The following is a 16507-nucleotide window of genomic DNA, read 5'->3' on the forward strand; positions in this document are numbered from 1 at the left end:
TTGTAGAGATAGAGGGGGAGAGAGGGATGTGGAGGTTGAATTAAAGATAGAGAAAGACGGGAAGAGAGAGACAAATGGATAAAGAGATAGAGAGAGGGAGATAGGGAGATCTTGAAATAGAGAGGGAGGGGTAGAGGTGGAGAGGAAGTGATAGAGATATATAGAGTAATATGAATGTGAGAGCCAAAGAGAAATATAAATGTTGAGATATCTAGAGTGATAGAGAGATAGGTATATAAGGAGATATAGAGACTATAGAGGAGAGAGACAATGAGATAGAGATATAGAGGTGGGATAGATAAAGGGAGAGAGAAAGAGATATATGAGAATAGAAAGGGAGAGACTACTAGATATAGACAAATAGACAAGGGGATAGGGAGGGCGGGAGGGAGGGAGATATAAAGAAGGATAAAGAGAGGGAAGGATAGAAAGGGAGAGATATAGGTAGGGAGGAGGGAGAGATATATATATATAGATGATGATATAGAGAGAGATAGACAGGGATGGACAAAGAGATAGGGAAAAAGGTAGAGAAATAAAGAGAAATGGAGATATAGATATACAAAGGAGTGGGAGGAAGATAGAAAGATAGAGAAATGGAGATGTGGATATAGTGTAGGAGATGGAAGGAAAGGGAGAGGGAGAGGGAGTGATGGATTGGTATAGATAAAAGGGAGATATAGAGAGATGGAGAGGAATAGGGAGAGAGATATGGAGATAGAGGTAGAGAGATATGACTACAAAGAGTTGGAGAAAGAAGGATAGGGATATGGAGAGTACAAGGACTAATAAAGCAATGAAGACAAGTATAGATAAAGATCAAAGAGATAAATATATAGAGAGGGAGAGAGAGGGATATAATGAGAGAGGGACAGATAGAAAGTTAAAGATAGAGATATGAATTGATATAGAGAGAGGGGTAGACAAAGAGAATGATATAGGGATGTAGAGAGATATAGAGATAACAAGATAGCGATAAATGGAGAGATGAAATAAAATATAGAGAGATGGAGATATAAAGGCAATTAAATATAGATATATAGGTATATGAATTAAGAGAGGGAAAGAAATGGATGAGAGAGAGAGAGAGAGAGAGAGAGAGAGAGAGAGAGAGAGAGAGAGAGAGAGAGAGAGAGAGAGAGAGAGAGAGAGAGAGAGAGAGAGAGAGAGAGAGAGAGAGAGAGAGAGGGGATATGGAGGGAGATATGGGGATAGATAGAGGGGGGAGATAGAGAGGAATGGAGAGAGATAGGTAGAGGAGGGAGAGATAAAATGGGGAAGAAAGGGAAAGAGAATAAATGGGTAAAGAGGGAGAGAGATAGGTAGAGAGAGGGGAAAATAGAGGTAGAGAAAGATATGGGTTGAAATAGACAGAGAGAGGAGTGAGAGGGAGATAGGGAGAGAATAGAGTAGGAGAGATAGAATGAATACTTGAGAGAGACCAATAGATAGAGAGGGAGAGAGTGAGTAATATAGATTGAGGGGGATATAAAGATATATAAAGGGATAGAGAAATATAGGTAGATAGGTACAAGAAAGGAACAATCAAAGAAAACAAGTAGGTGACTAGAATGATGTATGCAAATTTCTTATGCAAGTCCAAATTGGAAGGGCACTGTAATGCAAAAGAAGAGTTTCATTACAACTTTTAACGCTTGCATTCTTCTCATTTGGAATTGGTGATGAGAACTTCTAGTGGGTAAGCTATAATTACAACTTGCTTTGTTGGTGCTATTAGGCTTCTGGATGAGATTCAAAGATCTTCACAATTCAACATGGCAAGAAGTAGTGCCTCTATCATCAGCATTTTCTATATATTATTGTTGGAAGCCTATATTTGGAAAGATAGGGCATGGGAAGTCTATGACTTGGTGATAGGAGATCACTCCTTTTTTATTTACCATTCCTCAATCCACATCATTGCTTCCATTATTTGTTGTGCATTGTAAATTTCAACATTCAGAGAGGAATGTGAGAACAACTTCATAGTTTCGTTACCGGATTCCTATTCATCTTTCCTTGAACAGATGTCCCTCAATTGGTCTTGCATCGCTTGTGGAAGAGGCTCAACCGTTGATTCAATAAACCAGGTTTGGTCATTTTATATTATGAAATGCCGTGAAGTAATAATTAATTTTTTAGTGAATAAAATTCTATTGAATTATGACATAAATGAAAAAAGATTAAGGCCAAACAAAAGCCAACAACAATAGGCTACATAAACAAGTAAAATAATATTAAGTACATTTAATTAATTAGCCCAAACAATTTATGCAAAGCCATATTTTCTTTACAATAAGCATCATTCTTTCTTCAATAAAATCATTAATCATTAAACATATCTACAAAACCAAACCATTTACCGTCATTTATCCTTCACAACATTTACAGAAGCCTCTTCTTTATAGTAGTACTTCCTGAAAGCCCTGGGTAGATAAACAGGAATCAGAAAATATAACAAATTGAAACACCAGATTCGTCACAGCAAGAGCCCGGTCGTAATTGTTCCATGGCTCGGTTGCCCTCTCTTTCCCAAATTTCGTTTCCAGCCACTTGAAAATGGTGAAAACCCTAAGCGTATTGTAAAAAATAGGGACGAAAGCTCTGGTAGGCAGCGAAAGCTTGTGTGAATTGAACGTCACGCTCTCCCAGAAAATCTGTGCAGAGAGCAAAAAAAACATGCGGTGCCGCTGCCAAAACGTCGGCCTTCTGCCCTGCTACAATGCCGCCGAAAATGTAAACCAGAGAGAAAAATAAGCCTACGACGGTGCCCAGCAAGACGTCGCAAGCAAAGCGGAGATTGAGGGAAAATACTAGCTTGGGAGGGTTTGAAGCTGCAACAGTGATTGCAGGAAAGGCAATTTTGGACATGATTAGGATATATATTGCTGAGAAGAAGAATAATAGAAGGTCTTGGACGGTTACGAGACAACTGGCCGTGAAGATTATCATGATTTCCATGGCGTTGAGTTGTGTGAAGCTTAGGGTGCATGTCATGGATTTTTTCAGCCCTGGGGATTCGACCCCGTCACCTATGGTAACTTCTCTTGCGCTTGATATTATTTTACTAGCTCTGTTATTTTTTCGGTTTAGTGTGAGACACTCTCACGTACACGTTGTTGAGCCGGGGCTCTTAGTGGTTACCAGACTGGACGTCGGGCTTTCCTTGGAGCCGCAGAAAACGTGTTGGCTGAATGGGTTTGTAGGTGGCCTCCACTCAACGTGTTTCTGGACCCACCAATCCTTTTTCAGTGCCCTCTATGAATGAGAGGCGAAAGGTGAGCCATTTCTCATTGGCGCATAAAATAACGTGTAGTAGAAGCCATCGCCTGAGGGACATAGTTTTCCGGCAGCACACGGGAACGATGAACATCTCCGTAGTAAAACTGCTGACAAAAATGAATGGCCCAGATTATTTAGATCGTCTTGCACGTTTCTGCAAAATTCCTCACCGTTGATCTTTTAAGCTAACTCAAATACTTCAAATAGAGTACGCCTTCGGCATAATAAAATTTGCATATTTTAATTGAATAAACTAAAAAAAAAATATGTTAATTAATAATTAATAAAATATTTAAATGCATGAAATAAAAAGACAAACTTCCTTATTAAAAAAAAAAAAAGAAAAAAAAAACTATTAAACTAAAAGAAAAAAAGCTAAATATAAATTCTCTTAGCTAATTTGAATTTTGGGTGAAAAAACTTCCATAAATGAAAGCTATCGAATTATCTTAGAAAAGTAAAGAACTTAAAAATTTAAAAGCTAATATTAGAAACTTGGGAGAAGAAATGCTTCATAAGGCAAGCTAGAATTTATTATAAATAAAAAGTCAGTTTAGGAAAGTGTGAACCATCACAAAAAGGAAGTTTTTAATAAATTTAATATCTTAACAAAAAGATTACAAAAGAGAGAGTTAATTCACATGCAAGACACAACATGAGGGAAAAGTGACTTAGAGATTTCGATTTTATTTTAAAGAAAGCATATTATTAAAATTAAGATAAAAACAAAGTAAGATAAGATTTTACATTATGCATGATAGGCACGAATGGGTATGAGATATTTTTCAGAAATTTTCTACGAAAAGTGCATGCACCGAATTTTATGAGAAGGCTAAAAAAAAATCATAACGATAGCATAAATGATTGAGCTATTTTGTAGAATAGGAATCAAGGAAGAAGGATCTTACTATTATTTTAGATGGAGGGTGGGTCCAGAATATGGAATCGGGTTGCTCTAATCATAGAGGAAAAATCATCTACAATGTGAAGAAGAATCATAATTAATTACAGAGGGTATTGACATACAATAGAGAAACGGCATAAATAAAAGGAAGTTGGCTGATTTGGAGTAGCGATAGGAATGAATTTTTGTCAAGGATACTGTGTGTGTGTCAATTCATTATTCCTATATATGTTAATCTGTTAAGTCATTTATAATTTTTTTTATTCTTATTAAGGAAAATAGGTAGTTTATTTTAAATCTGAAAATTTGATTTTAAATCCAACTTAATGGGTGTAGTAAATGTATGGATACATATATACATGTATGAGAATACATCTAAATATACACATACAAATACTTACATATGCCTCATATCTAAATTTTATGAAAATACTCTCTCTCTCTCTCTCTCTCTCTATATATATATATAAAATAAAGGAATGATTTGGTGGGGAGTCAATTAAGTTTCAGCTAGTATGATTACATGTAACGTGAGGCTATCTTGTGTTTTCCTTATGAATTCATGTTATGTCTAACCCTTGAGATGATTGTGGTCAAGATGGCACTGGGATCTTGAAAGGTTAGTTAAGCAAGGTTGTTTCTATTTTCATATGTTTAGGTAAAATTTCAATAGAAAAAAGACACAATATCCTACCATTGTGAGTTTTTGATCTCTTTCGCTCTTCTTGATTTAATTGTATGATTAGCCCAAACTTATATCTTGAAACACAATTTATTGATACCCCTATTGATTTGCATGATATGAGAATAGAGAGACATTCCTTATTACCTTTTGTAGATGCTATTACATGACAATATCTAAATTCTCTTTCAAATATTTTATGTAACCTACTAATCTCTACCTCAAAGTTTTGACTAACATTATTTTGCATAAATTTTTGATGAAGTTTTACTAGTCATTCTGGTGCATATCTTGCAATCCTAGTGATCCTTGGCACCATGCACTTGCTCAATTTTACATGCCTTGTTTTATTTTGCTTCCACTCAGATGGACTTGTCTATTGCCTCGCCATAAATGGCTTAGTCTTCCAAAGTATGACTCACTTTATGCTGATTCTAGGTAGCACCTTTAGGCACCTTTAAATTTTGAAAACTCAAATTGAAATAACTTTATGCTATAGGGGTGCATGGGAGATAAACAAAACCACATAGCAACTTTTAGACCTATATCTGGAGGTTAGATTTAAAAAAAAGTTAGTCATTTTCTTTTTTAAAAAAGACCAAGGGTATTTGTATTTTATTCATGTTTATTTATCCTTGTGTTAAGCCATAGGCTACGAGGAGAGAATAACGTAGGCTGAGTAATTAATTTGTTGACAAGGACCCTAAATCCTATTTTGATTCATATGAATATTACCATTTAGCATTCACTTTGAAGAATTAAGTGTGCATTTAGCCTTTGGAACTGGCATAAGTAAGAATATTTTGGCCATAGGAGGAAATGGGTAAATGAATAATTTTTATGTATGTATTCATTAACATAGACTAGAAAATTTATCTTAGTATATAAGTTTCCACTATAATAACATATTTCTTCTTAGACAATATTATTTTGGATTATGATTGACTTTTTGTAAACAATTGGTGCTATAAATATGCATTAAAAACTTTTAAATTGATGACATGGATATCATTTAGATTAGTGGTGAGGGATGTTCTTTTCAATTCTTGATAAAAAGTCAAGTATAAGTTGAGGCGCTTATATGTTCTTGTATACACTTGTAAGCTTTGTGTGCATTTGTATGTCGCATGTGTACTTGTATGCTATTAATCCCTATGTAGTTCATATATGTTTATGTATGCTTTATGCATTTTTGTATTTCTCAATGTTGGGATAAATACATATGATGTTACTCCTTAGAATAAATGTGATTGAGATGGAACCGTGAACTTGAAATGACTTTAGACTATTTGAGATCTACTTGATAATGATGTTCTTAATAAGGTATCAAGTGCAAGGATTGTTGCTCCTCTATACTCTTATATGCACTTATGAGCTCTTGTGTTTATATGAACGCTCATGTACGTTTTTGAGGTGCTTTTATATACCTTCTGGTGCTTTCTTAATGTTATGATAAAATCATGTTATGTGTACCCCGGGGATAAATTGTGATTGAGATGAGACTTTATTTTTGTATGATTTTTAGATAGTCAAGCATGTTTCTTGTATCTTTCTAATGTATTTTATAGGAAACATGTGTATTCGGTTCATGCTTTGGTATTATGTATGCATGTCACACTACACAATATTCCATTACTCTTATTAGTATCACATTGCTATCCTGCCTTGTGCTGGGCTAGGTATCTTTCGTGTCATGAAAGATTTCAGGGAAGTGTAACTACTTCATGGTAGGGTGGAAATGCGCTCCGACAATGTTCTCGCCCGTGATGTGCTCGACGAAGAGATGTCAGGGTTCCTATCAGGGTGTTCATCGTGATTTGGTCCTTATGCATTTATTGTATTTGGCCTTATGGTTATTATAAAGAGTATATGTTTCCTTATGTCTATCTTGATGTTAGCTTGTGTAATTTGATTTTATATGTTGAAATGTAGTTTCTTGTCTCTAACCTTGTATATCTAGACATGTGGTAATGATTTATTCTTAATTATGTTATTTTTGAAATTTGGTGGTCCTTACAAGAAGAGTCCACAACATTCTATGGGCCAAGTTTCTAAGATGAAGGCAATGAAGCCAGGGCAACATGAACTGATTTATTTGTCTAATCATAGTCTCCCATATATGGGATGGTCAACCCTAGACCCACTCGAGAGCTAGACGAGCCCCCCTTAGGCTGTTGTTGGAACCCCTCTAGGCTAGGACAAGAAGAATGCTTGCAAGATGAAGGGACAAGGTCGCTGGTAGAAAATGGCTTCTGATAAATAGAATATTTGTGCCCAATGAAATGTACAAGGGAGCTTGGATTATGTGCATCCTTGAAACAATGCTAGGAAACTTCCTTTTGTGCGAGGAAAGAATAGGGTCTGAAGTGAGCATGACATGAACATGCACAAGATTGAAGACATGAATCCTTAAAAAAAACACCATCAATAGGGCTTGAATCACATGAAGCAGACTTGGGTGTTGTAGACTTTGAACCAGGGTGAGGGGAGATAACACTATCACTAAAGGAAACAAAGTGAGCGAAGGTGTACATCGCAGAGAAAGGTGCCATCAATTATTGTCTTAAATTAAAACAATGTTATATAACATGTACAACACCTAATCTTAATACAATAGTAGAAAAGTTCAACAATAAATGACAAAAAAAAACTACAAAAAATTGCATATAGATGACTAATCTTGGTCACGTGACCATTAAACAGTTTATTGCCGATCATTTATAATGTGACAAAATTTATGACTAAATAATTTTTAGTCATTTAGTGGTTGTTTTGATTGATCAATTTGGTAGTATATTTACTCGTTAATTTAGTCATCAATTGTTGTTAATTGGTCATTTATTTAGGTATGGTAGTCATTTATTTAGTCATTGTAATCATGTATATTTTGAATGTTAGTGGAGATATTCATTTATTTATTTACATATGTTTCAATATATACATATGTATGTGGATTTATGTATTCATATACATATGAATATATATTATATGTATATGTACCTATTGCTCATGTCGTTTGTTGTGTACATGAACTCATAAACACAACCATAACACACACACACACACACACACACACATTTTTATATATATTTTTTGCTCGGTATATTTATATATATTTAATTATAGACATATACATAAATTTGTTTTGTTTTTATTAAAAAAATTAACAAAAAAAATAAAAAAATAAGAAGGGGAGGGACCTACGATACCCACAGGGGGACCACATGAGCTTCAAAGGTTGCAGCCTCATTGTGGGGATCATAGGCCCTTGTGGGGGTGTTGCGGCCTCCCTATGGGGGTCGTAGACCCCATAAGAGGTTGTGGCCACTGTGGAGGTCACATACTCTCCGCAAGGGTGTTGTGGCTCCCACAAAGTGAGTTGCAAGCCTAGAGGAGAGGAAGGGGAGCCATGGGTAACAATAGACCTGACTCTCTCTCAATAAAAAAAAAAGAAAAAAAAGAAAGAAACATGTTATTAATATACAGGAAAAAAAAGGGGGGGCATAAAACTCAATCAGTCCTGGTCTTGAGAACTCTTGCATTTTGGGCACCTGTAACAAAACCCCCATTAAAAAGAAGAAGAAGAAGAAATATTAGACCTTAGGTTATTATGAAAAACAAGTGAAAAATAAGAGAAGTTAAAAAATAATAATAATACCCATATTAGAAGAATTCAACAAAAACTTGTTGGGAGAATCCTCTGAATCTTCATGGCATCTTGGAGTAGCCCATACACCCTTGAGAAATCTGCAACAATGGGCTCCATGGAGGAGGCTAGGGTTATGAAATTTGGAGAGATGTCCAAATGAGAGAATAGGGCTAGAATCCCCCTTCTTTCCATCGTATTAGAAATTAGGGCTTTCCAATGAAGCCCTAAGATTCAACAATGGAAATTAAAACAATCTAATGGATGAAAATCTATACCCATCTCATTAGGTTTGGCTGGAAAAAGTAATTGAGGAATTAAGTTAATTAAGTAGAATTAGTCTCATGATGGGGAACAATGATATTAGGAACCCATAACTTGGGAGTTTAAAACAACTTGAGGGGGGCTCGGGGTTATTCATTTAGTTGGCCTAAAAGAATAAGACCAATAAGGAGTTAGTAAGAAAATTATTAAATGGGATGAGTATATTTAAGTTCCTCTTGAAAATTAAATTCTCAGGTCTAATTAAATGTTGTAGATTTATCTTAGAATCTTGTAGTACATGGTATTTAATTAATTTTTAATTTAAACATGAATATGGTTAATTTAGTAGATTGTGAGGAATTTTTTTTGTAGTAGTGTTGTGTTTCATTATGTGAAGAATGGAGCATGACATTAGGATAGGAGTAATATTCATTTATTTAGTCATTTTTATTTGTGTGACTAATTATTTACTTGTGTTTTTTTACCTTACAATCAAATTAGTCATTATTTAGTCATTTATAGCTGTGTTGTAAAAAATAGTAGAATTTAGTCATTTTTAGTTGTTGTGACTAAAATTTTTAATCACGTAGTCATTTATTTCCCAAATTCTACTAGTGACAAGTATGTGACTTGGTTTTCCTTTCCAAGTGTGAGATTGACCATCCAAAAAAACACCAAAATATTCCTCTATAAAACAATACAATGATTAGTCAACAAAGCCCTTCAAACAAATAAAAAATGCAAATAAACCCAAAGGAAAATCGTATGAAATCATTGCAACAATGTGTAGGGGGATGACATTCCTGCATGGTGTCTCCTCTACCAAATGTTTGCACCATGGCATGCGACTTGACTTTCCTTAACAAACACGAGATTAACTATTCATAAAACACACCAAAATATGCCTTTGCAAAACAACATAAACATTTGATCCACAAACCTCTTCAATTTGTTAAAAATAGCAAATCAAGAAAAGCCTATGAAAAAACCCAAAGAAAAATAACATGAAGAAATTGCTGCACAAGCATGTCTTATACTTGTAGAAGGCTGCATGCCTATGTGGTGCTCGTCTCTTCTCTCTTCCAAATATCCACAACAACAATATATGACTTGGCTTTCCTTGCTAGACGTTAAATGTCCAAAAAAAACACCACTTTTTTTACATCTATCATTTTTTGAAACTCCCAACATATGAGCCCATAAGCCCTAATGTGGTCGTAGTGGCAAACAACATCTCCTTACTTTTGTCTAGTCCCCCTTCTAAACACCCTCATCATACCATTGTGTGAAAGAACACACAATGTCTAACGATATTTTAAACATACCATTTTTTAGGGAGAATAGCCACTACTATCGCTTCTTATATGAATATTTTGGAAGACCCACATGTTTGAATTTAACCCTACTAAGGGTAAGGTCCCATGGAAGGGGGGGCTTCCTAAAAAAATTCAATGGGTGTTGCTGAGAGTTTTAGGAATATTTTAAAGCTGGTGGTCCCATGATTTAGCAGTGCAGATCAACTTAAAAGTTTAAGCTCCAAAATTTAGGGAAGTTGGTCATCTCATGAAGAACGATGTAAAGAAAAATTAATAAATGAACTTGTATTTCTGTTCTCATGAGAATTTAAAATAGTAGCTAATTGACAAGTGAGAAAAAAAATCCCTAAACTTGTGAGACAATTTCTAGCCCCACCCCAATTACAATGGCTGAAATATGCAACCCTAAATTGTAAGGACTTCTATTTTCAAAAAAAGATTCGAAATTATCCTATAGCATAAATATTTTTGATTAATGAAACCTCTCCAGAAAAAAAAAAAAAAAACCCACACCTTCCTACCCTGAAATACCACTACCCATGCAGGGCATCGCCACCGACCACAACGAGCATTTTCCCGCGCACTATAAAGTTCCCCCTCTGTTACTTTTTCTTTTAAAACAGATCCTATGGCGGGGTGCTGTACTATTGGAACCTTATGAAAAGCAATTTAAGATTCTAGCTTCAATGTCGACAATGGCGAAGCTGCTTTGAAGATGCAGACCGAACACAAATTGGAAAGTTGGAAGAAATCTCTTTTTAATCCTCTAGCCATGTTAGAAATCTGCATTTCCTTTTTCAGTCTCGCTCAGAAAAATATAGGGCAAGACTGTACCGTCGGAGCATTTGAAGCCATTAAAACCACTAGCCCAGTACGAAACCCTACGCTTAGATTAAATGGATGAATTCAAAGCTTACGAGCCTCCAATAGAGAAAATTTCATTGGAGAATAGGAGATATCATGTATTTCTCAATTTCCGCGGTAAGGACACAAGGAAAAGCCTGGTGGCTTACCTGTTCGAATTGCTCAGTGCTGCAGGCCTTCATGTTTTTATGGACAGCAAGAGAATACGCAAGGGAGATGTCATTTGTTCGCAATTGGAGCAGGCTATTGAGGAAGCGGTTATTCACATTCCTATATTTTCCCCAAATTATGTTGAATCGCGGTGGTGCCTCCGGGAGCTTACACAGATGTTAAAATCCAAAGGGCTGGTCATTCCTTTGTTTTACGGTGTGGAACCCGCAGATGTCAAATATGCGGAAAACCGTATTATGTATAGGGAGGCTTTTAAGCTTCACAGAGAAAAGGGCAGAGAGGAAGAGAAAACTATCAATGAGTGGAGCGATACTCTGTCTCAGGTCGGATCTTTTTCGGGATGGACTACACAGGCATCGAACCCGTGAGATTTTTTCTCTCTTCTTTTCCATTATATTTCTTAGGCTTAGCTAGAGTTTTCATTTTCAAGGATTTGCAGGGAGGAATGAAATCAAATTCATTCGGGGTTGATTTTTTCTGTCTTCTTTTCTTTTATATTTCTTAGACTTTGCTGAAGTTTTGATTTTAAGGGTTTGGAGGCAGGAATGAAATCAAATTCATTCGGGGTGTGGTGTCGGATGTTCTAAAAACATTGAAAATTGCTCAACTGGGCGTGCCGAGATTTGCCGTGGGACTGAAAGAGCGTATGGATGGCGTCATTAAGTTGTTGAAGATGGATGACAAGCAGAAAGTAATTACAGTTGGGATATGGGGTGCGCATGGCGCCGGAAAATCCACCGTGGCTAGGGCAGTTTACAATAGCATTTGCGGGAATTTCAAAGTTTTTACCTTTGTGTCTGATATCGCGGGCAACCGGCTGCGTAAATTGCAGAAACAGCTGCTGAGAGATCTGTTGAAATGGAATCCTGAGGAATGTAAGATTAACGATGAGCATCATGGTAAAGCTAAACTGGAAGAGCATTTGCAGAATATCTGTGCCCTTGTAATTTTGGATAATGTTGATAATAGGAAGCAGATTGAAATGTTGGGCGTAGAGTGGCTTGGTGAAGGCAGCAGGGTCATTGTTACTACCCGCGACAAGAGTATCTTAAATTTTGGGGAAAATGAAGGAAGCGAAGCTGATGATCAAATTTATGCTATCCCGGAACTCAGAAAAGAGGAATCTCTTCAATTGTTCAGCTGGCACGCCTTTCTCAAACCATATCCGGATAAAAAATATAAATTTTTAGCCCAAGGAATTGTGGATGCTTGTGGCGCCCTCCCGTCTTCTTTGGAAATTCTTGGGCGGTTTTTGTGCGGGAGAAAAGATTTCAGGTGTTGGACTGAGGTTCTGGACCAGCTTCAGAGTGCCACTTTTGATGAAATATACAGGCCACTCAAAGTCATCTACCAAGATCTCAACGCCAAGGAAAAACAAATATTACTAGACATTGCATGTTTTTTCATGGGCCATGACCAGGAAGCTGCTATTAGTTTTTGGGAAGATATAAAGCTGAATCCCCATATAAACCTGAAGAATCTAGTTTTGAAGTCACTTGTCAAAATAGATTATAAGGAGGCGGTAATTTCAATGCATGATCATCTGAGGGATTTGGGGCGAGCAATTGTAGTGGATGAATCTTGGGATCCGTCCAAACGCAGCCGCCTGTGGAAATCCGAAGAAGCTTCTCAAGTTCTCCTTGAACGGCCGGTATAGAATTTATATCTGAATCTTGATTCATTTGTCATTGTAACAAAGCGAAAACAGGTTGTGCTCATTTCACTGTTCAAATTTTAAATGCTTGAAGATAAATTGTTTGTTTGTGTATTTTGATCAGGGCTACGAAAGCATCCAGAGTATTTCCTTGTTAGCCGTAGAGGAGAGTCTTGCTGTCTTGAAAGCCGAAAATATAGCGTCAACGAAAAAATTGCAACTGCTTTGGCTGGGTAACAACACCATAGAAGGAGATCCGCAACCATTATTTTCGAATTTGAGATGGTTTAGATGGAATTCATGTCCATTGAGTTCTTTGCCGCCCAAATGGAACATGGAACATCTGGTTATACTAGATCTCAGCAGCAGCAGGGGAATTCCATCTCAAATAAAACAAATCTGGAAAGAAGAATCAAAATACAAGGTAAATTCCCATTTCCCACTAAATCGCTCTCCAAATCTCATTAATGGGGACGCGGTTGCACGTATGTAAAATTCATGACAATATATAACATTTCCCTATTTTTTCCTTATTGCAGCACCACCCCAAAAATCTAAAAGTTCTTCTGCTGAGGCGATGTCTCCTCCTTGAAACATTGCCCGATCTCTCAAACTTTTCTCGTCTTTTGAGAATCGATTTGGAAGATTGTCCAGAATTGAGAAAGATACCCGAATCGATTGGTCTTCTTCTGCAACTAAAATGGTTGAACTTGTGTAGATGCAAAGATTTAGGAGAACTTCCAGAGAGCATCGGTAGCCTATCTTCGCTGGAAAAGCTTTATCTGAATGGTTGCTCCTCAATTAGAACGTTGCCAAGAACGTTGGGGAATCTCAGAGCCCTAAAGGAATTAGATCTAGGCGGTCTAGTACTGATAGAGGAACTGCCCCCTTTTCAAACAGGCTGCTGTCTGCAGAAGCTCGTTCTAAGCGGCTGTCGAAGTTTAAGAGATTTGCCTGCATCAATTGGTGACCTTAATCACCTCAGCTACCTAGAAATTAATGAATGCAGAACTATTTCTTATTTGCCAGAAGAATTTGGGAATCTTACAAGCCTGGAGGGATTGTTTCTGAATGAGTTTTGCCGTCTGGAAAATCTTCCTGAAAGTTTTGGGAACCTTACGAATCTTGTAACCCTTGAACTCAAGAAAGCTTATTGCCTTACTAAACTCCCAGAGAGTTTCTCCAAACTGGAGTCATTGGTGTATTTCGATGCAAGCTTTTCTCATCTGTATGGTCTTCCCGCAAGAATGGGTGATCTCTCTTCATTGCAGACTCTCAAATTGCAAGGTACTTTCATCGAGGGATTGCCTAACTCTTTGAAGCAGCTGAAAATGCTCCAAACACTAATCCTCAATGAATGCAACATGTTAACCGAATTGCCAGCTCTTCCTGAAGCACTCATCAAGTTTCAAGCTCGGGATTGTAAAGAACTAAGGAAGGTCGACCAAATGTCGGGTTTGAGCAACCTAACAGTGATGGATTTGAGGAACTGCCAATGCCTAGAGGAACTGCCTATATTAAGCTCTATGGAATCTTTAGCAAAGATAGACATACGTGGGTGCATAAGCATGAAAAATCTTGCAGACTTGCGTTTAGGAAGGCTGAGAAGTTTGCAGACAGTATACTTGAGCAGGTCCGATAGCAGTTGCTTTAATCTGAGACAGGTTGTGGAGGTACGCACAGGTCTATTGAATGAGCATTAGGCTACATTTTTTATAAAAATTGTCTTTGATTTCACCGCTGACTAGAGTGGGCTTGCATTAACAGGATATGCCATTATTTCGGAGATCAAATGCACTAGAAGAGGAGAATCGCGCATTAGAAGCGAATTGCTTCAAAGATGTGGTCTCGTTTCCTGTGGAAAAGAATCCCAGATGTGAAGGGGTGCTGCTATTTTTTCAGCTGGAATTTAATGCTAGGGGTATCAAAAGTGCCTGCATGGAAATCATCTTTGTGATAGACGAGGAAGAGACTATAAATAGTCTCACAGTGGATACTGAAGGAGAGGAGGAATTTATCTTGATTTTTAGAGCAACACATGAAATGGTCGTGGCTTTGGAGAAGGCTCGAAATCTCTGCGTCCGAGCAAAAGGGGAAGGAATCTGTATCAGATTTGTGGAGTTACGTGTAAGCAATAAATTTCAAGAAGCAGTTTCTGAAGAAAACAGGGGGGCAGATCATGGCTCGAGTGAAGGGGAAAGGTACGTTGCCTGTCTATGCATCCGTTTTTATTAGTGATTGTAACTGTTTGTTATTTTCCTTTGAAGGGATTTTCAACTATATATTTTAACCGGTTAGAAACCAATAATGTGTTGCCTATATATGCTTGGTAACTAGATAGTATCGTTGTTCATATGCCATATTTCGCTTCAGATTTTAAACAGGCTGTTGCAATGTCTATGTAATATCTAGGAGTACAACAGTTTTTTAATTTTTAATTTAATAATAAATACAGTCAGTATTGTGAGTGTTGCATAGACATTTTGTGTATAGATATGCTATAATATTTGATTGAGAAAATTTAACAATTAATGTAGAATTTCAATTATTACTAATTAAGATTCAATTGTATACATAATGAGGATTGAGAATCAACACAATAAAAATCATTATTCTACTATATTTTTTTTTTGATCTGTAAGAATTTGTAGACATGGGGTCTACTCCCACATAACAACAAACCCATAACAACAAACCCCTAATAGGGGTGCATTCAATTTGTTCCCAACTGGAAACAATTACAAAGAGTGGGCAATTTTTGGTCAAATCAAAATGATAACTGTGGCCACATACAATAACATAACCAATGCTAATCTAAATGCAAAGCGGAAATGCTTGCAACCAACCGAAAAAAAATATGCCCTCTAACACAAATGGCTGTTTCTGAATTTTTTCCCTTCATGGCCGATCTTAGTGTCATTTGAAGAGAAGATTTATTTTTCTTCCTCTCAATTTCTGTCCAATCTTGGTCAGAATGAGGAGGTGACACAGAAGATTGATCTGTTGTTCCACTTGTATTGGTAGCTGATTTCCCCATGCCATCATTCATAGGAGTATTTAAGGGCCCGGAAGAGTCTGTAATATTGTCACGCTATCTGTAGTTGTTATTAGTCTGAGGAGATTTAGTAGCCTCTACAATTTGAGAAGAGACATCCTCAGTCAATGTTTGTAGGCTGCCCCCATTCTTCACATCTGTCTCTTGCGGGAAAGAGCTCGCAAGGCCTGAGGGGACTCAGGTTCCTTCCCATAGAATAATGATGTGGAATAACATCAGTCCACCAAGATTGGTGCTCAACTTTATTTTTGGGTCTGGAATAGTTGTTGGCCATGTACCTGGTTGCATCGTCTGCAACAGAAGGGAAAACCTTCTTAGTCCACATGCTATACTCAACTGCGATTGACAATCTTAAAAGTGATTTCTGCAAAGAGATCTCTTGAGATGTCCATATCCACCAAGAGGCGAGCAACTGTTGTGTGGGTGAAATTAGAAGTGTTTGTTTCTATAGCCAAAAAGTTAGCCAGAGAGTGGAAGCAATCCTCAAACCAGAATTGTAACGGAATATTTGGAAGGTGGATCCATACAGGTTTCACTGAAAAAGATTCAATAAGAGGGTTGAAATCTGGATGCCAGGATTTGAGGAGGAGCAAATTTTGCTCCTAACACCATCGTTCAGGAAGGATGGCATCCTGATCCTGTTTACAATTAAAGGACACAGTAAAAACC

The 16507-nt window shown here is 36.9% G+C and overlaps 1 protein-coding gene and 1 pseudogene across 5 annotated transcripts in view; one reads left to right on the top strand and one right to left on the bottom strand.

The window, feature by feature from the left end:
* Nucleotides 1-2284: 2284 nt before the first annotated feature.
* Nucleotides 2285-3153, bottom strand: LOC131040583 (uncharacterized; annotated as a pseudogene).
* A 7501-nt stretch (nt 3154-10654) lies between these two features.
* The window catches only part of LOC131040577 (disease resistance protein RPV1), a 30453-nt gene continuing 24600 nt past the window's right edge, over nt 10655-16507 (top strand). For 3 of the 5 annotated variants that reach the window (XM_057973525.2, XM_057973524.2, XM_057973522.2), the window contains exons 1-5: nt 10655-11493; nt 11673-12780; nt 12908-13207; nt 13323-14456; nt 14551-14984. In XM_057973525.2, coding sequence (XP_057829508.2) covers nt 10991-11493; nt 11673-12780; nt 12908-13207; nt 13323-14456; nt 14551-14984 — 3479 coding nt within the window. In that variant the 5' untranslated portion in view covers nt 10655-10990. Of the gene's footprint in view, nt 11494-11659; nt 12781-12907; nt 13208-13322; nt 14457-14550; nt 14985-16507 lie in introns of all 5 variants that reach the window. The other 2 variants (XM_057973523.2, XM_057973526.2) reach the window with 2 other exon arrangements.

This window comes from Cryptomeria japonica, chromosome 4 (assembly GCF_030272615.1).
Source record: "Cryptomeria japonica chromosome 4, Sugi_1.0, whole genome shotgun sequence".
Classification (NCBI taxonomy): Eukaryota; Viridiplantae; Streptophyta; class Pinopsida; order Cupressales; family Cupressaceae; genus Cryptomeria; species Cryptomeria japonica.